General features: G+C 40.5%; 2 protein-coding genes across 8 annotated transcripts; one reads left to right on the plus strand and one right to left on the minus strand.

Moving 5' to 3' along the window:
• The first annotated feature begins 17 nt into the window (after positions 1-17).
• On the plus strand, positions 18-16,650 carry FAM161B (FAM161 centrosomal protein B). 6 transcript variants are annotated; one of them, XM_068192856.1, is made up of 8 exons: positions 18-293; positions 1,467-2,029; positions 3,726-4,063; positions 4,455-4,582; positions 4,873-5,040; positions 5,523-5,622; positions 7,042-7,172; positions 12,265-16,650. In XM_068192856.1, the coding sequence occupies exons 1-8, from the start codon at positions 145-147 to the stop codon at positions 12,299-12,301; spliced, it is 1,614 nt and encodes a 537-aa protein (XP_068048957.1). In that variant the 5' UTR covers positions 18-144; the 3' UTR covers positions 12,302-16,650. The 6 variants fall into 6 exon arrangements, 3 of the variants coding, with proteins under 3 accessions (XP_068048957.1, XP_068048956.1, XP_068048958.1); XR_010999928.1 differs by lacking the exon at positions 12,265-16,650 and adding an exon at positions 6,246-6,383 and having other exon boundaries at positions 19-293; positions 7,042-7,173; XR_010999929.1 differs by lacking the exons at positions 7,042-7,172; positions 12,265-16,650 and adding exons at positions 6,246-6,383; positions 6,474-7,033 and having other exon boundaries at positions 19-293.
• ZNF410 (zinc finger protein 410) lies at positions 9,901-27,657 on the minus strand. Of its 2 annotated transcripts, none has more exons than XM_068192862.1 (9): positions 27,606-27,657; positions 17,493-17,628; positions 16,968-17,201; positions 16,488-16,679; positions 15,491-15,650; positions 14,991-15,172; positions 12,298-12,387; positions 11,074-11,199; positions 9,901-10,522 (listed from the first exon to the last, which is right to left on the minus strand). In XM_068192862.1, the coding sequence occupies exons 1-9, from the start codon at positions 27,609-27,611 to the stop codon at positions 10,338-10,340; spliced, it is 1,311 nt and encodes a 436-aa protein (XP_068048963.1). In that variant the 5' UTR covers positions 27,612-27,657; the 3' UTR covers positions 9,901-10,337. The 2 variants fall into 2 exon arrangements, with proteins under 2 accessions (XP_068048963.1, XP_068048962.1); XM_068192861.1 differs by lacking the exon at positions 27,606-27,657 and adding an exon at positions 26,225-26,373.
• Positions 27,658-27,708: the final 51 nt, after the last annotated feature.

The following is a 27,708-nucleotide window of genomic DNA, read 5'->3' on the forward strand; positions in this document are numbered from 1 at the left end:
CGGGGCGGCGGGGTCACAACCCCGAAACCAGCACTTCCCGATTGATCTCGTTTTTTCCAGGTGACGCGACATCCCCTCAGGCTGTAACACGCCGACTCCTGCGTTTCCCGCCGCCGGGCAAGGAGCTGGGAGCATCCTATCGGGATGGGGGGCCGGCGGTCTCCGTTAGAACCGGGCGTACCGTGCCAGGCAGAGTTATGGGGTGACCTCGGGGTGTTCGAAGAAGACGAGGAGCTGGAGGGTTTCAGGAGGGAGGCGGAAGTTCTGCGTGAGAAGCTGAGGGAGGCTCTCAGGTAGGACGATACCTGGTAAGGACGGCAGGATGGGGTGCAGGATTCCTTCTCCTTCTGGCCAGTGAGGATGCGGAGCATGAAGTCCCAAAATGCACGCGTGTAGTGCCAAAACACTGGCCACAAGTGTAGTCACAGCAGGGAGGATGAGGTCAGTAGGTGCCCACGTAAGCAGCTTTCACATAAAACACAAACAGCACAAATCCCCGCCTCACTCATCAGCTAATCGTGCTTGAAATGTGCCAGCAGATGACACGCATTTCTGTTCAGTATCCACTCTTCAGAGCTGTGGTCTTACCAAGGTCGAGCTCTCAGATGACTTTCCTTGTGGTTAATCTAGCTTTGCATTCAGTAGCAGGTCACACGTGCACTCTTACAAAGGAAATAGTTTATGAAGAAGAGACTGCAGCAGCTACCAGCAAGTGTATTGACCAGGAGTCTGTTCACACATGATCTGCACCTTCCGTCTCCCCCACTTTTTTCCTCTTTGCTGTTCTTGGTCCACTCTGATTCACCTTCATCCTTCCTTTTGCCTGCATTTATTCCTTCCCTAAAATCTAAGTTTCACTCACTTTCACAATCACCCTCAGACATCCTATGAGATGTTTGCTGTTTTAATGAGACCCAGGATAGTCTCAGGTGGGGTTTTTTTCTTATTATCAAAAATATGGTCATCTTCTCAGGTGCAAAGTTTCTAGCTGAACCTCTCAAACATCACACTAAAGCAGTTTCTTGTAATGACATTCCCATCAGCATCCCAGGAATGCTAGCGTTTGGTACTGTTTGTTGGGATTTGTGCATCTGTGTGCCTAATTACCTCTCCTGCATTTGTCTGTTATGTTGAGTAGCTATTAGCAAGATAAGCCTAAAGTTGGAACTTTATGGTTTGCTTGTGGCCTTTCTGGCACTAGAGTGCTTGCAGCATAATAAATTGCATGACAAAGCTAAGTAGCCCAACTTCCATTTTACACATGGAAAACAAAACAAGCAAAGCTCTGCTCATGAACTTTGCTAGCAAAGCGAAATATGGAGCCTGAGAATGACAAACCCTAGGCTTGTCTTTTAACAACCAGCTCAGCCTGCGGTGTCTTTCTCTTAATCAGTAGTGTCTCCCTTCTTTTAACTCTGTTTTTTAATAATGTCACTAATTTCCCCTTCATAATGTGTTTGTCTTAGTCATACATCTGGTAACATAAGGCAGTCCAGTTCTTTGACCGACCTCACCTCAGACAGTACCTGGGATCAGCAAAAGCCTCACTTGTTTCCTAAGTCCCGCTTGAGGCCAAAAAGCGCTTCATCTCCCTGGATTCCTTCCATCACCATCCCTCAGCCTTTCAAAATGACCCTGCGGGAAGCTCGCAAAAAGTCTGAGTTGATGAAGTCATACATGTTTCTTGAACTAGACAAACAGAGACACAAAAGGCAAAGCCAGGATGAAGCTGAATGTCAGAAACAATTCCGGGCACAGCCTGTACCTGCCCATGTGTTTCTGCCCCTTTATCAGGAAATAATGGAGCAGAATGAGATTCGCAGGCAAGCAGCAACACAGAAAAGAAAGGAGCTGCTACTTTCAACACAGCGGCCCTTCAGTTTTCTGGAGAAGGAAGAGAAAAAGAAAGAAGCTATCAGACAAAAATTCCTGGCAGCAGCAACCCCAAATGAGAGCTCCAAACAGAAGCAAGCCAGTAAAAAAGTTCCTAAATCTACTTATGACTCACTTCTTGGAGATAAACTCAAAGGTAACATGCCAGGGCTCTTTCTGTAAAAACACCTCCCTGCCTGTCCCTTGCTGTCTCCATGCTGGGAGGTAAGATCATGGCTCATAGGGCATCACTTGGAGCCTAAAGCCAGTGCCCCCTGGTGTTGTTGAGTCTCCTGTGTGTCACTGGTCATTACATTTTGTTTAGATACCCTTGCAGTAGAGTACCCTAAGTTTAGTAGTCCCGTATGAGTGTCAGTAACAGCAGTTCTGTTCCACTTCCCAGAAAACATGGGCACATTGAGCTCTTCAGACAGATTTCTGTACCCATTGTGCTGCAGATTGGGAATCTTTCCCTGCACTGGATTGCATACCTTTGGTTACACTAAAGGGACTGAGATGATTTGTGGCACAAACATGAAGACATATGTAGTGCCATAGGTCTCCCAGGTCCATGCAGTATCTTAGATCTGATGATTTTACTCCTACCCAAGTGATCCATTCTAAACAGAACTCCTAGGAGAGGAGAAAAGTATTTCCTGATTCCAAATCAGCCAATTTGTTTGGTTTTAAGTGATAGTGTAATAGTCCAGTCTCTCCTGCCATCCTCTGATGTTTCCAGTTGCCTTCCCACTTGCACTGGCTCAGTTGCTAAAATGGGGAAAGTAGGTGCCAGGACCATTCTAGTCAGGGCAGCCAAGGAAATGTTACTGATTCTTGCCTGCTCTCAGATGGCTTAAGCCACCAGAGTTGAAAGTTTGAAGTAAGCAATTCAGACTTCATACTTGAATGTGGGAACTAAGCCAGTCCTTAATAATTCTCATAGCTTTTCTCATTCTTTTCTCCTTTTTTACTGTTTTTGTGATTTCTTCTTGAGGATACACCAGTTCAGTTTTCATCAGAAAACATTCTGTTTTAACCTAAATAGATTAGAAAGGTAAAAGGGCAGGAAAGGACAAACCATTGTTCTATTTGGCATATGAGAAGGGAGGAGAAATGAACATTTCATACTTCAGGCAATGAATACCTATAAAATGACTCAAAACGATCTTATTTTGCAAACAGCAGTATTTTCTTTTCCTAAAAGCCAAAAACCAATCCCCAGCCAACTGTCTGCATTTTCTTAATTATTTAGTGCTGCACAGGGAAGGAATTCAGTTTGATGCTATAATCTGAAACGTATTCTATGGAAGGTTTGTCACGGAAGTCACAAAACGTGATCTATCCATCAAATGTTCCTTACTTAAAAAAAAAAAAAAAAGCTTTTCCAATATAGACAATTACTGCTGGAGATTACATAGAAAAGCTATCATCTGTTACAACTCATTGGCACCACACAGTCAACATGGCTGTAAGTCCCATATAAAAAGTACGGGACTAGTATGCAAGATTAACCCTTCTGCAAGACAAAGGGTTCAAAGGGCACACATTACCTGGTATCCCTAAGAATAGGAGAAGCCCTGTTCAATTATTGCTCCAGTAAGTAAAAGAGGTATCTAGAAATGAATGCCAAAGAAAGAGTCCCTACCATGGTTTTACTGGTATCTTTGAATAATTTTTCCCTGGGAGGCAGAGGAGAGAGGGGCTGAAAAGGGGAAAAGGAGAGCACAGGGTGTTTGGTCTCTCCTATATGTGTAGCTGCTATCATAATGGAAAGTTTAGACTTGGGTGGTGGCAATTTCGCAGCCTTTTATGTCACTCACACTCTCCTCATTGCTTTCCTTTTGATCCTTTAGAAGCTGAACTCTACAGGGAAATCCGTATTCAAATGAGGGCAAAGGATTTGCTTGAGAGCTCCGTAGCTCCTATAGCTACCAGCAACTGTCGGAGGCAGCCTCAGTCCCGAACTGCCACCAGAACTAAGCAGGAAAAACTTGGCTTCTTACAGGACAAAAGTTTCAGCTTCAAACCAAGGATTAATCCAACAATACCAGATTTTGAAGAACTTTACTGGGCGTTTCAGAGGAAAACAGTAAAGAGACAAGAAATCAAAGAGCCAACTCGTAATAAGCCATTCAAGCTGAGAACTTCCAATCTCCATGCGAGGCAGAGGCAGGCTAATGAAAAGATAAAGGTGAGATAGCTGGATATTTTGGTGGTACTGCTTTCTCCTATCAAGATACCAACTTCTCAAGTTTATAGAATTTAATTATTAATGGTTAACATCCTGTGACATTGGCCCTTGTATTGAGAGTACTGCAGAATTCTAGGCCAAACAAGAGAACAAAATTCTACACAGAGATGAGCTATGACAGCTAAGGCTCAGTCACCCTTTCATAGCTCTAATCATGTCTCCTTCCCCTTGTCCCTCAGCCCATCCACATGTAAATCACTGCTGATGGAAGAGTAGAATGAGTGCATTCTTATACCCCAGCTGTTCTCTTTAGTAGGCAAATAACAGAGGACATTCTGTACTAGCAACTGTCTGTGAACAAATACACTGAATGAAGTTTCATTTCTTTCAGGATTCTCAGAAGCTTTCCAAGGTTTCAGTGCAAAAAAGTCACTCTCTGCCTGGACTTTCCTCTCTCTCTTCCAACACCCTTCCTGTGCATATTACAGATGCAACTAGAAAGAGAGAATCAGCTATTAGGTAGGTAGAAAGTTTGTCTACAAGACTGTACAACTACTGACCAATACGGAGGAAAAAACACCAGTGTTTTCCCTCATCACGTCAACTACATCGGCAATACATTTCCTAAACATTTCTCTGTCTTCTTTCTTTGCCAAGTCTTCTTCTGTCTCCCAGTTGCTTTGGAAACTGTACACTTTTATGGCTGAAATTTTGCTTTTTCTCCTTAGAGGACTACAAAAGTGAAATTCCCACCTAGCATGTGGTCTGGCATTCCACGTGGCCTCATCATTAACTTTTTTTCCATATAGATATGCCCAAGATAACAAAAAGGAAGGGGACAAAGAAGGAATTTATTGGCTGGAGAAACAGAAAATGAAATGTCAAGCTATGCAAAAGTCTCTGAACAGCCGAGCAAAAGCACTGGATCCTCATAGAAGTCTGGAGGAAACACAAAAGGAGAAGTCAGAACAGAACAGGTCAGTATCCTACTCTGCACAAAAATAACCTTTTGCTCTTGATGAAGACAATCAGATAATTCTTTAGGACAGATTGGGTCTAAAAACATTCCTAACCTTTTTTGGCTATTGTATCCATTCCACATTCATTTAGATATCTTGACAATTCTACGCTTCTCCTTCCATACAGAACCGTTTCCTTTAGATTAACGTTTGTAGAAACTAATTTGTACAAGCCAGTCAACTGTAATGTGTAACTTGCTAAAGAACACATAAGACACAAGTTTTTCTAAAACTTTGAACACTGTTTCTTGCTTGCAGTCTAGAAGAGCTTTGTTAATAGGTCCATAACTTGTCAGCAATAGGGTTTTTTTCCCCAGCATTCAAAATCAAGAGAATTACCAAAGTGATTTAAAGAATGAAACACCCGCTGAGAATTCATCATTCCTGATCAGCTACAGTCAGAGGTAACTTATAGTAGACAGGCAATTTTTCCATTTCAGGCAAAATATGCAAGAGAGAACAAAAGAATACAGAAAAGAGCTGGAAGAAATGAAGCTGCGAGTCAAGAACAGACCATTCCTTTTTGAACAGGTCACCAAGGTAAGCGGTCAAAGTCCCATAGTGTTTCTGGGCAATAGGAGAAATTGTCTTTTATTTAAGACAGGCATTAAGAAATCTAGTCTCTAATTAATTAATTAATTCATTCATTCATTAATGGATGAGAAGGTACAAACGGTCACATAGTCTCTGGACTGCACTCAAAATAACACATGGAAAAGCCATCAAAGTATACTTTAAATTCCTTCCTATTTTTTCCTTGAAAAAAAGATTCAGGCTTATTTCTAGGAGTTTGCCAGTTCCTAGTATGTATTGCAATCACAGTATATGGTCTGATCAAAATCAAGGCCTTGGAAATTAACTAAATTAAATAAATACCTATTCTGCACCTGAATACCATAGACTACAGTTTGGAGATGCAGAATTTTTTCCTAAAACCCTCTCCAGTTAAGCACTTTTTCTTATTCCTCTACTGCTGCAGAAGAACATTAATGATGGTTATGTCGCTTTTATCACCTGTAGGCTTTGCAGTCTGGGGCTGCATTCAGCACATCTCAACCATCACACAGTACCAGCTGCAAATCTCTATTGCCCCTGAGGTATAGATACAATCTGTAGTTTATCTTTTTCCCCGGGTTTTCTCTTTCCAGCCCATGTCCTTGCAGGAGCTACAGCTGGTTAGAGATGGTGACAATACAGTGACAATATGCTGATTTAAAATTTCTCAACAGAAAGTACCCTCCTGGATCAGGTTTTCTGTTCTGATAATGGAGGCAGAGAACACACATGTGTGATAAATACTGGTAATATTTCCATGTATCAGATTGGTAAGAATTCACCATTATCAATAGTGTTCACTCATGTTCATACTAGGTTTCGATCCTTCCATATAGAACACCTTAATCTTTAGGAACTGGCCCGTCCCTCTGGAAAACCCTAATCTCAGACTACATTGACTTGAAAGGTTCATTTGGAAGTAGTGAGGATATAGGACCCAAGATGCTTGTTTTTTAATTGAGTTGATATGAAGCTATTTCATAGGCACTCTCCATTTATTAACTTCACTATTGTTAGTTCTTACCACTTACAAGCAAATGCACTTACAGGATTTCACACAGCTTTGGTTTTGCACATGTTTTTGATTTGAGTGTCAGAGTTAGGACTCGGACACAAGTATACCAGTCTGGTAAGACTGCAATGCAGTAGAAAGAAGAGAACAGAAGAAGGAAGAAAAAAAAGAACTGGAGTATGAAAATGTGAGCTCTGCCTTTGGGAGATGTAAGACATTGTCCTAGTGTTCAGTTTTGATACTGTACTGTATGGATTACAAAAATTTGGAACAGGAAGTTGTGTTGTCCTCTGGTCCCCATTAGGAGTGTCAGATGTGCACTTCAAAACAAGTTGACTGCTATGGGGAATCCCCAGTTCTATGCATTTACTGTTTAAGTTTCGATTTCACAGCATGATGCTCGTCAAGGAGCAGAGCGTCGCTACAGACGCACCCTCCAGCAGGTTGGCCTAAGTGAAGAATTTGTAAAGAAAAAAGGGAAAGATGCCACTGACTTGCTGGAAGAAGAATCTGATGTTCACAGGTAATAAAAACAATGCAGTACAGCTCTTTTGTCTGTGACTAAAAGTATTTTCTTTGTTCATGAATGCATTCCAGTTTCTATGATCTAGTGTAGGAAAAATTAAATCAACTTCACTGCTCTTATTGTGGCTTCTCTCTCTGAATTCCTGTGACTGCACCCTATTTCATATGCACGGGGCCAACCATTTCTGGTATTAGCCTGTCACTGTTTCTGCAGGCTGCCCGAGCCTCGGGGTGAAAAGGATTACTGTACTGAGCAAGAAGGAGTACCTCAGGAGGAACTGAGCACAAAGGGAGTTGCAACATAAAAGCTCACAGAAGAATCCATTAATCAGTTCTTGACTTCTTTAGTTCAAGATTCTCTTCCAGGTTAATCCTCAGGAACTGAATAGTTTAAGCTGACACCTAAGAATTGCTGTGGGGTGAGATGGGAGAATTTAGTAAAGAAAAAAAACAACTGTTGTTTAGAGCATGTCTTGTTCAGCCCAGCAAACCCTGCAGTCTCCCTTAGTCTTCACAAGTGTCCCTTGTGTGAGCTCTTTCCCTTTAATGGGCAACAAAACAAGTTAGAGAGGTTGAAGCACTATCTTTGGATAAAAGTAGATATGTAAGATTGAAGAGGTGCATCCTCTAGTGTCAGCTCCTTGCATTCAATGCCACAGAAGCACAGAGGAAAGGGAGAATGCCTTCTAATGTGCTAAACATTTTTTTAGACACACGTGTGGTAGAATGCTTTCAAACAAGGTATTTCTACAAAAACAAATATCAGGATTTGGCACACCTTGGGAGAAGACTCAAAGGGAAGTCTTTTCTCTGGTGTTAATTCTTCATTCACTCACTACCACCTCTGCTTCTTCCCCCCATTAGTAAGAAGCAATAGTCTTCCTATATTAAAAAATCTCTCATGTTTCATGATTTAAAATGTTTCAACATCTTACCAATTTAGGTCATTAATTTGGCTCAAAAAACAACCAACGTTATGAAGAAGGCTGTAATTAATTAATTTGAATGCATCACTTTGAATTATTGTTGTTCTAATTGTATGATTACTGTGATATCAAAGATGGATTTTGGAGGAAAAAAAAATAGGTGTTGCCTGCCAGAACACTGCACTCAAATGCTTAGTGCATCTTGAAAGGCGCATTTCACACTTTAGTGATCTCTCTTTACCTGAAACTAATAACCATTTCAAAAATAAAAATCCTTGCCATCTGGAATGTTTTCTGAGAATTTTGCACTTTGACATTAAAATATTTTAAAATGGATATAATGTTTCTGTATTCCTCAATTTTCCTTATCAGTCACCTTTTCCTCACTTACTTAAATAGATGTGTCTTTGTCACCTCAATCCTTTTTCCCTTACACTGTAACAACACAGCCTTATCATCAAATCAGAAATACAGTACCTGTCAGAGCTACCACATTAGACAAAGATATAAAACTGAAATAATGACATTTTTGATCATAACAAAGTACTAAATCCAAGGATTTGTGGTCCAGGGGTTTCACACTGCTACGTTACAGACTGAATGCACTGAACTGCAGCATCCTCATTAGTGACTCAGTCTCCACACTGAGCACAGGCTTAAGCTCCTTCCAGGGTTCCAGAAAGGCTGTTACCGGTGTACCAGTTCCTACACAGGTTTAATTGTGTAGGACATACAGAGGCTGTTCTTTCTCTGGGTACCCTCTGGAAAAGAGCAGTGATGTAACCATATTGTCACCATGCCTTGCCACATTGAAAGAGGAAGGAAAGAAGATTACTTCCATGCTCTAAGTCTGTGGTTTAAAGCCTCTTTGAATGGATATATTTGGAGCAGTGGGACAGAAATTTTAATACATACATTTTAAAGGGTATTTACTAAAATTGGTTGCTAATTTCCATAATAATAGTTAATGTTGCTGAAAAAAGAAATTTTCTAGTATGTGAAGTGAAAAGGGAAATCCTAAGAAAGGAGGAATAAAAGTTTAAATTCTTATGCCATAACCTTTTAACAAATACTAAGGTGGCATGCAGGAATATAATAACAAATAAATTAGTCTTCATATTGGTCCCTAAACTGAAATTGCAGAAATGTGATCAAAGTAAAAGCATCAAACTAAGTAACTGAAACTCACAACTCTTTTGCTAAACCAAGTTTTGTTCTGAAAGGAGGATTACATTTCTGTAATCCTATAAGGGAACTCTAGTCTCTTAATATGTCTCAAAAATCGTGTGGAAATAAAGAGTTTCAACTATGGTTCTGGATTTTTGCATTTTATGAAAATATTTGGTTATATTCAGTTACAAAATTTACAGCCTGTTCAGCTAACCTACAAAAATACTGTAGAAAAGAAGACATCTCACTGTACTGAGAAAAGAAGAGTGTCTCCCATCAATTGCTGAGATGGCAGCCAAACTGCATGAGACTTTGATTCCCAGGTACCTGGTGGAGCTTTCTGCAGGAACCTCCAGGTTACAATACCTGTACCAGTAGCAGCACTACCTTTCCATTCAGCTAGGGAGCAATATAAACTCTAGGCATTCCCTTTGCATAGAAGCTATTACAGATACACAGTACCTTAGCAAAACTCTGCATTCTCAGTAACGCCAGTTGTGAAGACTCTAAGTTAACAATATATTCAAAACACCATGTGGAAGACTCATTTAAAGAGTTTGATATACCAAAAACATTTTGGAGAAAAATGACTGGGAAAAGCAGGAACAGAACACAGCAAATGTAACCAAATGATATCAAGTAGTACATTTATTTCATATAGTAAGTCAGCTTCTGACAGTGAGATGTATTAGAATATAGTCTCTGAAGGTAAAGGGTGGAAGGAAGGCCTGTTGCTCAAGATACTGAATATTTGAACAGTGCCTAGCACAATGAGGTCCTGGTCCTTAGCTGGGGCTCCTAGGTGCTCCAGCAAAACAAACACTTTAGGCTTTAGGAGATGGACTGCATAAGCAGTTTTGTAATGGCATTCCACAACATGGGCTAAGTGACACCTAAGCAGACTTCACCTTTCAAGCTCTGCAAGAGAGAAACTTGGTCCAGCAGATCTCCAACTCCAGTTTTAGGATTCATCCACTATCTACCCACCCCTCTGTGCACAGTTAAAGCAATGTTCATTCATCCCACTGCAATATGGTGAGCCTTAAAGAGGAATGATTGATCCCATCTCAGTCACCACATATAAGAGGGCGGAAAAAAGAGCAGCTGGTCTCACCCTCTTCTACTCCAATAATTGACTCAGTGTCTGGCAGGTGCAGAGACTCAACACCAAGGCTGGGCTGAGAGTTCATGGAGATGAGATTCTTACTATGTACTGTTGATTCTTCCAGCAAACTGCTGCCCATCAGTGACTCTATTGTGAAAAAAAAATAGGGTAAAAGAAAATTCCCATGATACAATTACACTGCAATATATGATAGAATCCCTGCCCCATTTCAAGTCATATTGGCTTCTTCCCTAGACACCTACTTTACCCATTCCTACTCTTTGGGCAGCCAGTGCTCCAATGGATAGAAAATACTATGTTTATTGTTTTGAACCTTACTATGGTGGGATCTTGTGCAGGATTGGCTTTCTCTTTAAATAATTCACATTGTGTAAAAACCCAGGCTGTTTGCAACAAGAAAACATAACCAAGGGAAAAATCCACATAAAAGACCCCAACTAGATTCATATTGATTTTGAAAACAATAAACATATCTGCCCCTTGACCGCCATACAAAAATACACCTTTGTCTTCTGTCCTAGAAAAGGAAAGGGGAAACAGTCCTTATCTCCAAGAGGAACAGACTTTTGTTTCTTACTGGCTTGTGGTCTCATTTTATCAGGACAAACATCTTTTCTTCGACCATCCACTTATTTTTTCCTGCACTTTTCCCCCAGAGTGAGTGCTCCTTTCTTTACCTGGCTGTTCTCGCTCCCTGCTGCCAGCTGTTCCAATTCGGGAGTGGTGTTTCCTCATATGCACATTTCTGCTACCACTCTGGGAAAATGTCTTCCCACAAATTTGGCACTGATGGGGCTTCACTCCTTGGAGTCAAAGGGGGAAGAAATATCCCAAGAATTACCAAATTGGGAGAAGAGACCTCATCAGCTAAGAAGCTAGTAACAGTTTTGAAATGGCTGTTAATACCACTGGTACTAATTTATAAGTAAAAACCAAATAAGAAGTATTCCCATCTCCTGGAGGGCCATAAGCTTCTAGAACAGAAGAGGTTTAGATAACAGTAATGGCAGTTGTTGGATAACTTAAGTCTAAAGAGTAACAAAGTCTTCAAGTCAGATTGATGAGAGGGAACAAGTTATTTGAAATCATTTACTCATTGATATGGAAATAGTTGATATCCCACATATAGACTAAAATGACCAGAGGCAAGGAAGCTGTCTCCTGCCATCACACAATGAACTGCAGCATCTGGTTTACGTTACTGAGCAGAGACTTGATGATGACTTGTCACTGTGAAAGGATTTTCATTTTACAGAGCAGTTCATCATTTTCACAATACAAGCATGCTGTCCCTACTCCTTGGCTCAATGGCATGGAAGCCAAGGAGACATGACAGAAAAAGCATGGAGAACTCAATCCCAAATGTTATTACCTCAATAAAATCTCCCATTCCCCAAACATACCATTTTCATTATGGTGATGATATTTAAGATAGATCAATCAAAACAGAAGGCAGAAGCTTTGAAACACTTGTGAAATACATTTCCACCTAAACCTTTGTTCAATTACAAGTATGTAGTAGGAAAAAACAACGGAAAACCCTACCTATGGCAGAAATCCACTTGAAAGAGACTTCAAATTCAAATGACTGTGGTTAATATACAGAGATGCTAGAGTCGCTCTTAAATAACCAAATGGCAGCTATGAAAAAGATATTCAACTTCATGACATTTTAGAAACAATTTTAAAAATAAGTTTTAAAATGTAATTTGAGTTTAGAAATAGAAACAACCTAAAAAATTAAAGTGTACAGGCTACAGGCACCATGAAAGGGAAGTCAAAAAACACAAGGACCAGAAATTCTGTAGAAACCAGGATTTTTCTTAAGGAAATCAAATCAAAGTCCTACAATAAGGGTCTTTTTTCAGACAGATCACAGAATGTCAGATGAAGACTCTTACCTGAGTGGACAACCAAATGTTTCCGAAGACTGGAGTATTCAGCAAAGGAGCGACCACATCCCTGTGCCTGACACAGAAAGGGTTTTTCCCCTACAAGGGAAAAGTAAGTTCTTAGATTTTGGGATCACAACTTAATCTGATTGCCCAAGTCCCTGAGAACAGCCTGGACATCTCCACTCCATTCTCCCATTTGGCCTCATGAATATCAGAGTTCCATGCAAATTGCAAACCTCTACTAAACCTCCTAAGGCTTTTACAGCATTCTCTTCACTATAGGAAACAGAAGAATTATTTTAAAATATTCTTACACCATCATTCACCGAAAGTGAAGCAAGGGACCACTGTTTCTAGATAATCTTCCAAGTATATAAATTATAATAGAGTAACATAAAACTACTTGAACTATGATATATCTTCTATTTGCAGTTCTCAACAACCAGCTCTCTGTTCCACACACTCAGAAGGTCCTGCTCCCTTTCTGCTTCTCAGTGCCAAAAATCCCATTAACTGTATTTGCCTTCATATCAGATTCTACACTTTATATCAGATCAGGCTGAACTTGCCAAAATCCTGTGAGAGATGTGTCAGTCATTTATATCTATGTGAGGAGGAACTGTAATTCAAGGCACAAATTGTTCTCATGGGCTGAAATGTATCTCCCAGCTATTTTTGATTTATTTAAATTATGATAAACTGGGAGGTTACTAATGAAATAAATGCAGTGAAATAAAATTAATCTGTTTTGAACACTCTCTTAATAAAGCTAGACATAACTTTTGCCTACAACATCCCACTAAAGAACTCAATGTACCATGTTTAACACTATGATTTCAAGTCTTTAACTGGACCCCTGTACAAAAGTAATAGCAAGACCACAGGACATTAAGCAAGCTATTTTAACAATTTATTGTACAACATATATGTAGTTCTTTCAGAGTAAACTTATTTTTAAAGCTATTTCTTCTGTGACTTTGCCTTAAGAACTCTTCTCCCTACAGCTAATTTATTAGCCTCTTATCTACAATAGCATTTGACAGCTGTAAGCAAAAAGGATCAACACAGCATGTTCCAATTGCTGTTACAAAGCTGAAATATGTAGCAGAGTCTCAAACACTGATTGTACTTTCTGGCTTGCTATAAATCTTTAAGTTTGGAAAACTACCATTGACCTAAATAACAGTGCACAGGTCCATCTATAAGACACCCTAGGAGCTATTTACACCTTTCCATTTGCAGTTTAGAAAGTTGCTATTTACTCCTCCAGAAGCTACTACTCTGCTGGTTACAGAACATTCTCTTATCAGTGAGGACTGTGCATGTAGCAGCTGGGCCTATAAACTTAATCTGCACCTTGGCTGGGAGCTGTAAGTGCAAAAGAAAACTGCAAAAAATATAGCTGCTGTTACTATATATTCAAAATTTTATTACTGGTATACAATTTTTAACTACATCCCAACATCTGCCCCCAAACCATGTGTTCCAGCTAGACTGCACATACTTTAAAATAGCAGTCTTTTCCCATGTGCATTGACAAACCACATACCATACGGTCATGTTTAAGTAAGGCAGAAGGCACAAACAGCTGCTGGCGACCCACATAATCTGTAATTTCATTTTACCAGGGAGGCCTTGTTCTCTTACTCTTGTCAAGGTTATTTTGAAATGTTAACCAACTGTAATACAATGCTTGCAAGGCCATCAGGGAATCTCTAACAATATCCCAAGAAGTCTGAACTGGGCCATTTGTTTGAGTGTTGAGATAACCCTGAAGCTTAAAAAACTAAACAAACAAAATCACCAGATTATTCACTATGAATTTCGCTGGTCATTAATTAAATTGCAGGTCACTATTATATTGCTGGTCATTTCAACAGAAACTTTTGTGCTTCTCTCAAACAACTTTCTAGTACAAAAAAAGCACTTTGACTGCTATACCAACTTCTAAAAATACTGAAAGGCAGGCTCATATTCTCCAGAGGAGTCATCATAAACAAACCATGTATAAATTACAGCACTGTGAAATAAAGGTTCTTGTTTTATTTACTAAAAAAAGTTGAGGATGAATTGAGAGTATACAGGCTCCAGCATACAGTAACATCCCAAATTAGAATTGGCACAAACAGCAGTTTGCACACCATACGGCTGTCTTCTAATTAATGCTTTTTTCTACTTTCCTTTGTTACTATATTTTTGCTACTCATTCCACTGTGTTCCTCATTTCCCTGTATGTTCCAAATGTAGTCATTCTACAAGCAACATAGGTAACACAAGCTAGTCAGTCAGGCAGGTGTCAGTACAGGTCCTACTATCTAAGCTATTGAGCCTTTCAGGAATTTCAAATAACCTCTTTATAAAACACAATTTCAGAAGTCATTCTAGTTTCACACACCCCTCCCCTCCATCACATAACTGGAAGGGAATCTTCAGAATATGCGTCTGAGCAGAATACAGCACCACCACACACCATTTGAAAGGTAAAGCCTGTGTGAAACTATACAGGATAGTAAAAGAGATTAGCACTTGATTTATCTGACCTATAGATCAAGGTGAATTGACAGAAAAGGGACATTAATGGAGGGCAGAGGTAAACAACATAATACTTTCAGTAGTTTGAGGACAGAGGAGGAAGCAGTTTATTCCTGAGGAAAGACCCCACCTCAGCAGAACACAAATAGGTGAGGTCTAAAACACACCAGTGTGAATTCGTAGGTGGTTCTTCAGATTTCCAGCTGTTGTGAATTGTTTACCACAGCCCAGTTCTGTGCACACAAAGGGTTTTTCACCATTGTGAGTTCTCATGTGCACTTTCAGCCTCTGCAAGACGTAGAAACTTTTCCCACAACCTTCTGCTGGGCAGGTGAAGGAACGGTCGTTACTGGAAAGCAACAAAAAGCTGTTTCATTACCAGCTACTGCAATGCATTTTTTCATGAGCACTTGACTTCTTTCTTTTATTAAATATGAGTACCTGTTAAAATAGAAAAATTCTAAACCAAACATAACAAGTACCTGCAAAATTATCTAAATCTAATCCAAGTTTTTCAGAATAATTGACTTAAAGCACTCAACAGATGTATTATTTATATGAATAATGCCAGGTTTTCACAGCTTGTTAATGTCAAAACCTAACATTATCTCAAATAGAAAGTGCATTTTTTCAAGGTCATAACCACAAACAGCTTCATTCTGCTCACCGGTGTGTTTTCAGATGATACTTGAAGTGAGCTGGCCATACAAATGTGCGATCACAGCCCTCAACTGTGCACTTCAGCTTTCTTTCCACACGAGATAAATGAGGAATGGGGCTTGAATCTTTTGGCTGCCCATCTCCTGTGCAAAGATGAACATTTTCCCCTGGAAAAAAAAGCCTACTGAAATCTAAAAAATATACATATTACTATAATGTGTCAAATTTAATAGGAAAAACAGCATCATATATGTTACAGGATTGTAAATCAGGCATGTGTCTGGCTACAGTTAGCTTGTCCTACATGCTGCGACCTAGCCTGTAACAGGGATCAGATACAGACTTGCAAACCCTACCAGGCCCATAACTATTCCCAACAAGCCATCTGGATCAGATCAGCTGCTACCAGAATAGAAATCCAATGCACCAGAAATTGTAAAAATGGTCTCTATATCAATATCAAACAACCAATTTTAACTGTCAGCCAACTATCACCTATTAGCTAAGCTGCTTTTAGAAACACCTTAGCTAAAATGAGAGATATTGCATTTGCGTGCAATTATTTATTAAAATAATTAAGTCAGAAGGCATGTGACTAAATCCAATTATAAATTCTCCAGAAAACGGATCTCCAAACTCAGTGGAGCCAAAAAGAAAGTATAATTCACAGTATGTATTAAAAATAGGCTCTTGAAAGTGAAAATGAAAGTTGAAAAACAAGCAGCTGCATTCAGAAAGAAGATATTCTTTACATGTACTGGAGAACTAGTAGGCTACAATGAACAGATGGTTCCACTAGAGTTCATTACCCAAGAAAAAATGAGAAGCCTGTTTATAATGAAGAAAAAAAGCATAATTGTTCTGTATAATTCTGTCACTGATTATTTGAAGATGTCATAACTGATTCAAAGCAAGAGAAAATTCAAGAGAGGAAGAAACAATGTGAAACTAAAGGTCTTGTATAGAACATTCAACTTTTGAGACACAAGCTGTGGATCTCCTACCATTATTGCTTGCTTTGGCATTCTTTGCGAGCTGTGCCCGAGTGGCAGCAATTAAACTGTCATGGGCCAATTCTTGCACTCGTAGGAACCATGGGGTACTGCTGTCTGTGCTATCATGGGAGAGAAAGTCATTGCCAGAATCTTCTGCTTCATCTTGAACAAACACCAAGTGCTCTGCGGGAGACCCCAGCCCTAGAAGAGAAGACAAATTTGTGAAACAATAATGTAACAGAGGGAAATTTCTTTTGCTTCTCAGAGATAGTGTTCATAGCATGGACGAAATAGCTGCCCTGAAAAAGTCTCCACTGACCTCTAAATTGTAGAAAGGCGTTGATGACTAAATGCTCTTAAAATATCCAATAATGCCCAACAAATTTCATGATCTTTTCTCTTCATAAGCAGCAGGGAGAGAGTTGTACTTGTATCTCCTGCATTCTGCTGAGACATATCCAGCCAGATGACAAACAGAAGGACAATTACCTGCTCTTGTTAGGTTGAGAAGAATGAATGAAGTGCTGTCGCTAGGCTGGAAGTCTTGCAATAAACTAGAAGTTTCTGGAGTTGACAGAAGTTCAGATGGTTTCTGTACATTCTGTGCCCTTGTTTCCTCTCCATCAGGGCCTACATTTACCTGGAGACTTCTCAAGACAGCAGATGAAGAAACATCTTTGGAAGAATTAGTGTGACTTGGAGAAGTGAGATCTCTTTCATCATCTAATGAGGAAAGTGAAACCAGAGTAAATAAAAGTATAAATACACTATGACTAAAGGACACTTATGAAATTATTTTCCTAAGAAAAAAAACCCAGAACTTGAGAGAGAAGGGAAAAAGAAGTTTCTAACTAGTCAGACTTCACTATTAAATGAGTAGATTCAGTCACTCTGCTGAACTTGTTCCTCCATCCCTGGAATGTCTTATCAGTAAGAGACAGTGGGGCCAGAGTGGTGAAGTAAAGACAGCTGTATGAAGAGCAGGGTCACAAAGATCTGCCACATGGATTTTACCTGGCAACATGAGTCTGTTGCATTCTGAGGTCTCAGTAACAGGAAGCAGAGAGAGACAGGTGATGTCTTTTGGTTCTGATTCCACCAGTCCTTGTCCCAGTGGAATAGAAGTATTTTGAACAAACTGAACCAGCAGCTGAAAAAACATACTGAAGATTAGGTCAAGAGCAGCACAAATAATTTAAAAAGGTACTAAATCCAGTCAATCTAGTAGTCCCTACTGTCTTGTAGGAGACATTGAATATAATACCATGAATACACACAGATATAAATGGAAAATTTTCAATTTACATTAATACAGGGAAAGAATTGTTTGCCATCTCTGAAATACCTACAAACTTCTCATTCAACATATAATAAACAGCTCTGGATCATTGCAAAGTAAGTCAAGTTAAGCTATATTTCTTTTTAATTAATATTTTACAACTTGATACTTTATTATGGTCTAACATTTCAAGGTAATGCTTTCCACACTCAGCCTTTGGTACAGGTATTTTGTAAAATTATTGTCTTTAAATACTTAACTGAAAGCTGGCCTTTTCTAAATTAAAAAAAGCAATCAGAAAACTAGTTACAAAGATGACTATCATATGGCTATTCAAAACAAGCAGATAACAATCAGAGAAACACTGTCGGGATGACAAAGGGAAGAACACAGACAGACTTACCCATCCAAACCAACTACTCCAAAAACCATCAAAGATGGACAACCACCCACCAAGGGGATTAACAGAAGAAACCCTCTCCAAAATACTACACAAAACAAGGGGGACTATTGCATAAAGAGGTATGGGACTTAAACTGAGATGCATTCCCTGGGGAGGAATGTGGGACTGGTCAAAAGATTTGGAGGGATTTGTAGAGGACTTATTAGGCGTTGTTTAAGGGGAAGGCCAAAGGCAGGAAAAGGAAAGGATCAAGATGGATCAGGGCAGAACAAACATAAGAAAATGGAGAGGGAAGGATAAAAGGGGCCCATTGCATATAAGCAGGAAGTTGGTCAATTCAGTTGTCTGGCACAGCCTAAGTCTTACACTCCATCCTGTCTTCTTATTAAACTCCACTCTTACCTGCTTCCTGTGTGGTCCTGCTCTCTACAGTGGGTCTCTAGTGGCATACACTAATTTCCAGTGCATGTCATATGCTAATGAACCCCAAGACAGTCTAGTTAGCAAGTGAAATGAGAAGTGTGGGGATAGATCCCAAAGAAATCCATTAAGGTTTTATTAGGCAGCAACCCTTGAACACAGAATCAGGTACTTTGTGCTGCCCATGTTTATGAGGATGAAGCTACAAGCACTCAGGCTGTGTTCATTTTGATTTAACAAAGGAAGTGCTGCTGGGAGTTAAGAGATAACATAGTCCAACTTTTGCAATGGACTGAACAAATTCTGTGAACTGCATGAGCTTTTTTAAACATGGTCTCAAATCCCTCCCCTGAAGGGATTTACACTTCAGAAGGACAGAAGGGGGCCAGTTGTAACACACCCAGACACATACTCCACATTTCAGAGAAAATACTGCTCAAAACCCACATGTAGGATCTATTTGTTTGCCTTTAAGTTCTGTCAAACAAATTAACTCATGTACTCACATTCTCAGTTTTTTTTTTAAACACTGAATGAAGAAATATGGACACTAACAATACACTAAAAAGTTAAACCTCAAGTTCCTTATCTCTAGGAAACTCCTTGACAAAAATCCTGCATTCTGCTGATTCTGCTGCTGTCTAGCAAACAACTGTATGTAGCAAACTTTTATCTTTGGCATTTAGAAGGAAAATGTACAAGATAGTTATTTAAAAGCTACTACCCTCATTGTGACACATTTTGACATGCAGTCACAGAGAGCCTGGATGGAGTTGTCTGTGCAGTGAGATAGTTCATCAGTGTCAAAAGAAAAAGACTAAAAATCCTGATGTGCCCATTGTGTATTTGTGATTAAACCCCAATAGTCACAGATAATTTGATTCTTATTTTGTATGTTGTGATTGTCTTAATACTTCCTTTTCAGAATTATTGGCATCTAATTTCAAATTATTCCTGTAGCAGACAGCGGCCTTTTGAGTCTCTCTTACATCAAGAGAAAATCTGTTAAATCAAAAAAACTGTAAAGAAAACTTAGTATTTTGTGCTCGGATTTCTCTATGCTCATTTCCTCTCACAAAAACACGAGAATCACTGATGCTTTCTCAAACACTTTTACCTCAAAGAGCTGCTGTAGGTACCTGAAGCTTTAACAGCCCTGATTGGTCTCCCTGGGACCTGCACCCACATTGTCTCCCCAGGGGCTCCTTTTAAGCTCAGCCTGGGCCAGTCATTCCCTTCCTGAGTTGTGCTGTAGGTTTACCTGTCTCAAGCCCTGTCTACTGGATGAACCTCAGATTTTTACTGCATCTGTGTCTCCAGCCCCATCTTCTGCTGCTCCTACCTGGACTCTGGATAGACCCTGGACTGGCTCACCACTTGGCCTTATCCAGGGCTGAGGGCTGTGGACTACAGCACCTATCTCTGCCTTCCATGCTCAGGTGCTGCAGTATTGTGCACTGGTCTATGAGGGCACTGCCTGAGCTGGGATCATTATTGACTCCCTGCTCACCCTCCCTTAGGAGCAGGTGACAATTATGAAGCTACAAATTAAGTCCTGCAGTCATTCAGATGGCAATGTGCCATTTGAACTAGGCCACAAGCCAGATGGCAGTTTGAAAGGTTAGAATTGTTTCATCTTAGGTACAAGATTATCCAGAGGACCTAGCAAGAAGATTAATCTATTTTTATGTTGTCAAAAAATACATAGGCAATAAGAGACAGTCCCCTCCCCAGGGCCACACATTCTAATTTAGGATTTCAAAAATAGGAGAAAGAGAAGTAAAAAGAGAGTTAGGAATAATATGCAAGGCAACCAGAAAAAAGAAGTAGAGACTAAAAACTGTGAGCACTAACATAGATCTAAATTACTGGATTGTCCTTCATGTTGATGAGCCCTACTGCTTCTTACTCCACCATGAAACACCTGTTTTATGGACTTGCTTATGGACCTACAAAAAGACCTAAGTGAAACTTGCCTCCTTCAAGAAGAAAGCTTTGCTTCAAACCTTCCACTTCAACATAGCAACATTAAGCCACTAGGGAAAAGCAAAATGCAGCAACCATAAACAGATGCTCAGAAGAAACAAGTTCTTTTTAATTTGCTTTGTAAAGTAATGACAAACTAGTACAGAGAATTATGAGAAGGCAAAAAAAGCAGAAGGAAACAAACCAACATGAATCATGCCCATTATTAAAATGTGGAGTAAAAAAAGCTCAACCCTTCACATAAAGTAAAGCAAACCAATCATCAACTCAAATAATTCAGACAAAATAAAAAGTTTTCATGTTAGTTTTATCTTGACATATTTTTCCTAAACCTTCCTGTTCAAAATCATTGAATACCTTTGTGGACAACTACAGCAACTGGAAAGAACTCATTACAAACATTGTGTCATGCTGTCCTAAGCTCCTCGCAATATGATTTTGCAGCTGAAAGTAAATAGGAAATACCCTTATAGGGTATCTGGTACCCTTATAGGGTATCTGGTAATTGGCTATTCTGCATAGAAATCTAGGAACAGAACAGGTGATAAATTAAATGCACAGCTACACAAACACTACCAAACTCTAGCAAACTGCAGATAAGAGAGAGTAAAAATACCCAGAACTCCAAGGACACTGATGGATGGGCCAGTACAGGAATAACTTGAGTGTGATCTTGAAAAAAATTCAACCAGAAACTTTGTAAGGAGTAGGAACAATGTTATCTTGGGTTACCAGAACCCATATCTCATCTGCAAGAACAGATGGGATATGGGGGAAATTCTGGAACTGGGTAAAACATATCAAGGTATCTTGAGTGGAGACTGTGGGACTGTGAAAAACTTATGGATATTTAGGGGAAGGATCAAAGGCAAGGAAATGGAGGGATCAAGGTATATGGGAGAGAAACAACTATTGGGAACAGAAAGGGGATTGGGGATAATACACGTTGACCACATTAGCAGGCTGCTGCCCGGCATCATCACTGGAGTCTATCTCATCCTCTCTAATGCTTTCTGCTCCTAAATGGTTTCTGAGTACATTCGATTAAATTCACTTTGGCATTGCCTGTGAAATAGAGAAAAACACGAGATCCTGGCCAGAGGCTGAATTAAAAAGCCCAAGGCCTGTAGATAGATATTGGAAGGACTCAAGGTTTGGCAAAGAGTGTGGACAGATGAACAACCAGAAGTATGCATGTCAGCCAAGGGAGGACACGTGTGATATGCCAGCAAATGTCAAGCCTTTTTACCTGATAAGTAGGAACAGGATCAGGTCATTTGTGGCCTTTCTTTTCCAGGGGAATGCCATTTGTGTTTGAGTGTGCTGGTAAAAGCCCTATCCTGCCACACAGCCATAATGTCTGTACTGTCTGTGTGCACACAGGCATATTTTTGCAGTTCAGGCCCAGGTGCACTTCTGTGTGCACCTGGGAACAGTCTGGTGGTCTCATGTCTGAAAGACCAGGAAGGCAGAAACCTCCTAGATTATACAGTTTGACAGATCCCATAACCAAATAACATCTGGCATCACAAACAGGCCCCAAATGGGCTGTAAATATTCCTGAGATGGTGACTGTAGAATCCCTACACAGGGAGGAGACTGATCCACTATGACCAAAGTGCTAGAATTTGTAAGCAAAGCAGATAGGTCATCTTGGGACACCAGAATAGTTATAGTTAGGGAAATTGAATGCACAGAATATTAGGAGAATACCAAAGGAACAATAACAGGTGTGAAGTGGCTTTACTCTATAGCTAAGACATTCCTTGGAATTTGAAATAAATCTTAATATTGCAAAAGGATATCCTTGACTTAAGAGATTCAAACTTTATGGGACAGATGTGAATCATACAGAAAGAACCCATAATCCTTGGAGGGCAAAGTTCAGCTGCATCTTGATATAAAGAATTTTATTTTTGCTCTGCCATATCACCTTCTTGAATATACCCTCCTTTAACTACTTCAGCTGAAATGCCACATAACTGAAAAACCTGTAAATAATACAGATAGTGAATGGATTAAAAAATGTAAAATATTTCTTGGTTGTTGTCACTAAGCAAATACTTGTTATCCCTGCTGGTCAACAAGAAATGGTTGGACAGGATTATGCCAGGGTCTATCACTGCAAGCAATGCAGAATGCTTGCATTACCAAGAGACTTGAATAATGTCCCTGACCTGAGAAGGAAAAAAAAAACTCTACAACAAACAACAGCTAAAAAACTGTTTAAAGAACAGAGAACCTCTACTTGAAATCCTTTACAAAATAAAAAACCCAACAAAACAAAAGCCAAAAAAAAACCCTCAAACCAAAACAAAGAAACAAAACCCAAAACAAAACCAAAAAGAACCAACATAAAACAAAACCAAAAAACCCCACAACCAACCAAACCAGAAACAAATGATGATATGGCCACCTGGGATGGATCATCTTAAGTTTGTCCCATAATAGATGATTCAAAAGCCAAGAAGTGTCAGGCAGCTGCTTTGGCTGAAGTAGGGGTTGCTGGGAGGGACAGGGTAAGAAGGTTCCAGAACCTCAGATCTATCCTCCCACTAGACAGCTGGAGAGCTAGACTAGATTCCCAGAGCAACAGGGACCATGTCTTCAATCAAAACCATTCCTGTTCTAAATTTAACCAGTGAACCACAACAAAATAAAGAGGTCAAATGAAAATTGAGTTGGGGGGGAGGAGAAAGGAGGGACTGGAGCTGAAGGGTGTGCAGGGCAGAAGGCTTGTTACCTAGAAACTGGGATGTCCTCCTCCCATACAGCCTCTGGGGAACTAATTAAATCACAAGTGTCTCTCCTTGTGAGGCACTGAGGAGGAGAGAAAGGAGAGGCTAAAATACCTCTCTTCACCCCCTTTTCAATAACTAATTCAATTTACAGAACAGAGTTGTAACATTTGATTGTGCTAAGAGTTACCCCAAGAGCAGAAAGCACCCTGCACTGGACCAGTATGGTGGAGGTGACTGGAAATACGTACAAGTGTAATAAATCACCTTGAAGGCTTAAAGCATGCAAAATGCAAATCTTAGCAGTTCCATGAGGAATGATAGTTACATAGCTTTGGGGGCAGGGAGTCCAGAAGAAAAAGCAGATCCATCTGTTCATACAACTGTCTCCAAGCAACTTCGCAACTTTCTATGAAAGAAGGATTCACCTCTATTCAAGCATTAAATATTTAATGGTATATTGGTGGCTTCTTTAGGGATAAAGCCAGTAGCAAAGACATCTATGCAATAGAGACATAGTGCTTTGATTGTTATCATCTACATGTCACAGAAATACAGCTAGCTCAATATCTGTCTCACATGGTATGGTATATGAAAAAACATCTGTGGCTATAAGAATTGTGGTGCCATGGCTCACTAGAGGATATAAAATCATTATTTACTTTCAGAGACATTTGAACTGCTATTTAGGAAAAGTGTAAAAAGGGTATCTATCTATCAGTTTCACATCAAAGCAATAGAAAATAATACTAACTTAACACCCAAGTTTCATAACCAGAACTAAAAAAAAAGGGTATGTATAGATGGAAATAAATCAAAATTTTTAGTGTAAAATAGCCTCGATCAAGATTGAGGAACATGGTTTAGAAGACAGCATCTACAGAAAGGATGCCCTCTGCAACAACCACTGTAACTTTTTTTATTTACCAGGCCTGTTTCTTCTGGTGAATAAACAGCTAACTTTTATTATGGGCTTGCTGGGAAGAAAATGCAACTCTGCCATGAGGAAATAGGACTATTATGTAAACAAGCCTAATTAACAAATACCTTACTCAAGTCGAGAAAAGACAAGGCCCAGTTACAGCTCCTACTTGAGAAATAAGCATTCCAACTGTCCTGGTCCTTGGCTGTCAGAAATTATCTAAGAGAACCCACCCATTCACAGACAAAAGTAACAAAGTCCTCCCACCTTATTGTTCAGAACTCAGAATATTGATAGAATGTATGAGATATCAGTGACAAGGTAAGAGAGAGGAACTTTTTGCAGATTGTGCTGAGACTACTCAGAGCTGCTATGAATTTGCAGCTACTTTTCCTGAACAGTGTGATTGGAAGGGCTTTGGCGGCTCTGTTAAGAAACAAATGCCTTAACACATCACATGAGCTGTAATGAATTACCAGCATGTAATCATCACTCTTTTTAGAGTACCAGTTTAAGATACATGCTGTATTGCTTATAGGGATAGAAACAATACTCAACAAAATACATTCAATTAAGTCTTGCAAACTTCCCCAAAAGGTATTTCATAGCTGTACTATGTCCTCTGCTCTAGGACATTAGACATCTGCAGAGGTAAAGCTGAGAACCAGGAAAAGCAAGAATATGAAGTGATACAACCCCTGCATCTTTAAGTGGGGAAATGCAGAGAGATAACTAATGGCCATTGAATCTGAAAAATGAGGCAAGAAATAGGAGAGGCAGCAGGTGGTGGTGGTGTTGAATGTAACAAATTGCAGACACTTGTAGCTAGCATATTACAGGTAAGAGTAACAAAACCCAGAACTTCTCAGCAACTGATTAGTGAGCCACTGTTAGAGTGACATCTTAAAAACATTCAACCAGAAATTTTAACTACCAAAAAAAAAAGCTATTATGACTTATCAGAAAGGGTCTCATACGACAGACCAAACTTACTATCCAATATAACAAGGACAGCAGGATGTGTTAAGCTTATTATGCTATGTGTAGGGGGAGGATCAAAGAAGGACTCAACGTAGATAAATGAAGAATCAGAGGTGGGGGGAGAAAAGAGACTCTGAACGTATGTTTGCTGGCTGCTAGTCAATAACACTGCTGTGCCTGATCACTGCAGTCCCCTCCTACCCAATAACCAAAGACATTCCTAAATATTCTACCCACAAGTGAGTCCACTGCTAGTGAGCTTCTAGTTTACTACAAGTAGGAGGCTACCACAGTCTGGAAAAACCCAAAAAATATTCCAGCCAGAAACCAGTTTAAAAGCCCTGGCTCTGGGCAGAAGGACTGTAGGCCTGGCAGAGACCATATGAATGTGAGTCAAGTGATGAGGGTACAGCTATAGCCCACTAGCAAGCCATGGTTGTTCATGCTTCCCCTGTGCATGTGATAATGTGTATGTTCATGCTTTACCTGTGGTTGCGGCCAGCTGTGCATGCACAAACGTCCCTGCAATGCATGCCCAGCTGAACCTGGAACAGTCCAGCAGCTTCACACCGAGCAACTGGGATCCCCTGTGTGCTGCTGCCTACCACTTCTGCCAACTGCTCAATGGAAACAGGAGCACTCTGAAGAACAGGACTGGCTGACGCCGATAGAATAATTCAGATTGTCCAAAAGCAAGTAGAGTCAATTTGGTTTGAGGGAAAGAAATAGTCAAATCGTTAATTTATTTTATTCTCGTAACAAAAGAGTGCTGTAATAGTGGAAAAATGTGTAATCTGAGAACAGGCAAGAATATTGGCTGATACTTGAAAGGAGGTGAAAGAAACTTGCAATATTTTCTAATTTTTTACCATTCAAATCAAAGCATGGAAGCATTAGCAAATGTCACTGAAAACACTTAGAAAATTAGTACGTAAGCAGCAATCTGAGTAAACTCATGAGCTCTAAGTGTTGCCCATAAATGTTCTTGGGAACCAAACTCAGTTCATAATTGCTCACCTCAGGTTTGGATTCTAACTCATCCGATAACATTGATTCAAGTGTCCAACTCCTGCAGCTGTTCTCAGCAAGGCACAGATTTTTTTTTTTTTTTTTTTTTTTTTTTAGTTCAGAGAGAACAACACTCCCTGCTTATTTTCATATTTTCCTAAGTGCAAACCAGTGTGGTGGTCCTTCTGCAAGAAGCTCTGCTGCGGAAATAATTAATTTAACCTAAAACAACAAAAAAGGAAACATAAAGAAAGAGGAACTGAAAAACAAGAGCAAAGCAAAAAGAAGTGAACGTGTTGATGCAACTGTAAAATATACTTTGAGGTATCAGTAAAACTCATTAACTGAGGCTTCTGGATTTCTGTTTTCACTGAATCAAGAAAATAGCCTTTAAAATTAATTTAACGGTGTTACAATGTTATTTACCACATTTTGTTTGCAATCACTAATTTTTAATGGATAATTGCCTTGTTTGTTCTGGAAACTTATGGGATCAACTGCAAATCACATAAAGTATGCAAGATATGAAGAAGCTGAATTCCCAGCCCAAAACACAGTGGAATTATCCAAATTATTGATAAAAGAGAGCCATATACAAACAACCTGTCAGCAGGAAACATCAGTTCTTCCTGTCAGTCAAGATATTTCACAGAATCAGAAATTTAATTTCTTGATGAGCCTAGATAAATAGAACTTATTTCACAAATACCCATATGATGCTTGTGCTAAAAGGGGAACATGAGAACAAGTTTTTCTTGCCTGCCAGTAAAACACTCAGACACTACTGATGGGAGAAAAATGTGAACTACATACAGTTTTTTCCCCTTTCCAAGACGACTACCAATCTACTGACTATGTTAAAAAGTAACGAGAATCAGCTGGATCAGCTTAAAAAAGAACTTGACAGCCTTCCTCTCGCACTCTGACAGCAGCCCAGAGCTTCACTTGCCGTGAAGGGGCAAGACATCACACCCAGCGAGCGCAGAGTACCTGAGCCCTCCGCACGCAGCGGGCCAGGGCCCGGCCATACGCCCGCGCCCACCCGCTGCCCCTGTCAGCCCGTACCCGGCAGGGCGGGCCCCGAGTGACCCACGGGGACAAGAGCCAGCGCTGCCAGGCCCGGCCGCCCACGCCCCGGCCGGGAGGAGCCCGGCGGAGGCCCGGAGAGGAACGGAACAGGGCGGAGCGCCGAGGCCCGGCGGGGCAGGTGCCACCCGCCCCAGGGCGCGGGTCCGGCCGCAGCCGGAGGGGCGGCCCCGGCAGCGGGGGCAGGAAGGACAGGAGGGCCGGGGCGGCCCCCCGCGCTCCGCAGCTCGCTGGGCTCCCGCACCCCACAGGGGCCAGCAAGTCCCGCAGCAGCGGCCGGACCACCCCCCTGCACCCACCTTACCGGCATCTCCGCCGCCCGGACGTGACGAGCCCCGGCCGGAAATACCGCGCGGGCTTGGGGCGAGCGCGGGGCGGGGCGACGCTGCCGCCCGCCGCCGGCTGAT

Source organism: Anomalospiza imberbis, chromosome 6 (genome assembly GCF_031753505.1).
Source record: "Anomalospiza imberbis isolate Cuckoo-Finch-1a 21T00152 chromosome 6, ASM3175350v1, whole genome shotgun sequence".
In the NCBI taxonomy this organism is placed as follows: Eukaryota; Metazoa; Chordata; class Aves; order Passeriformes; family Viduidae; genus Anomalospiza; species Anomalospiza imberbis.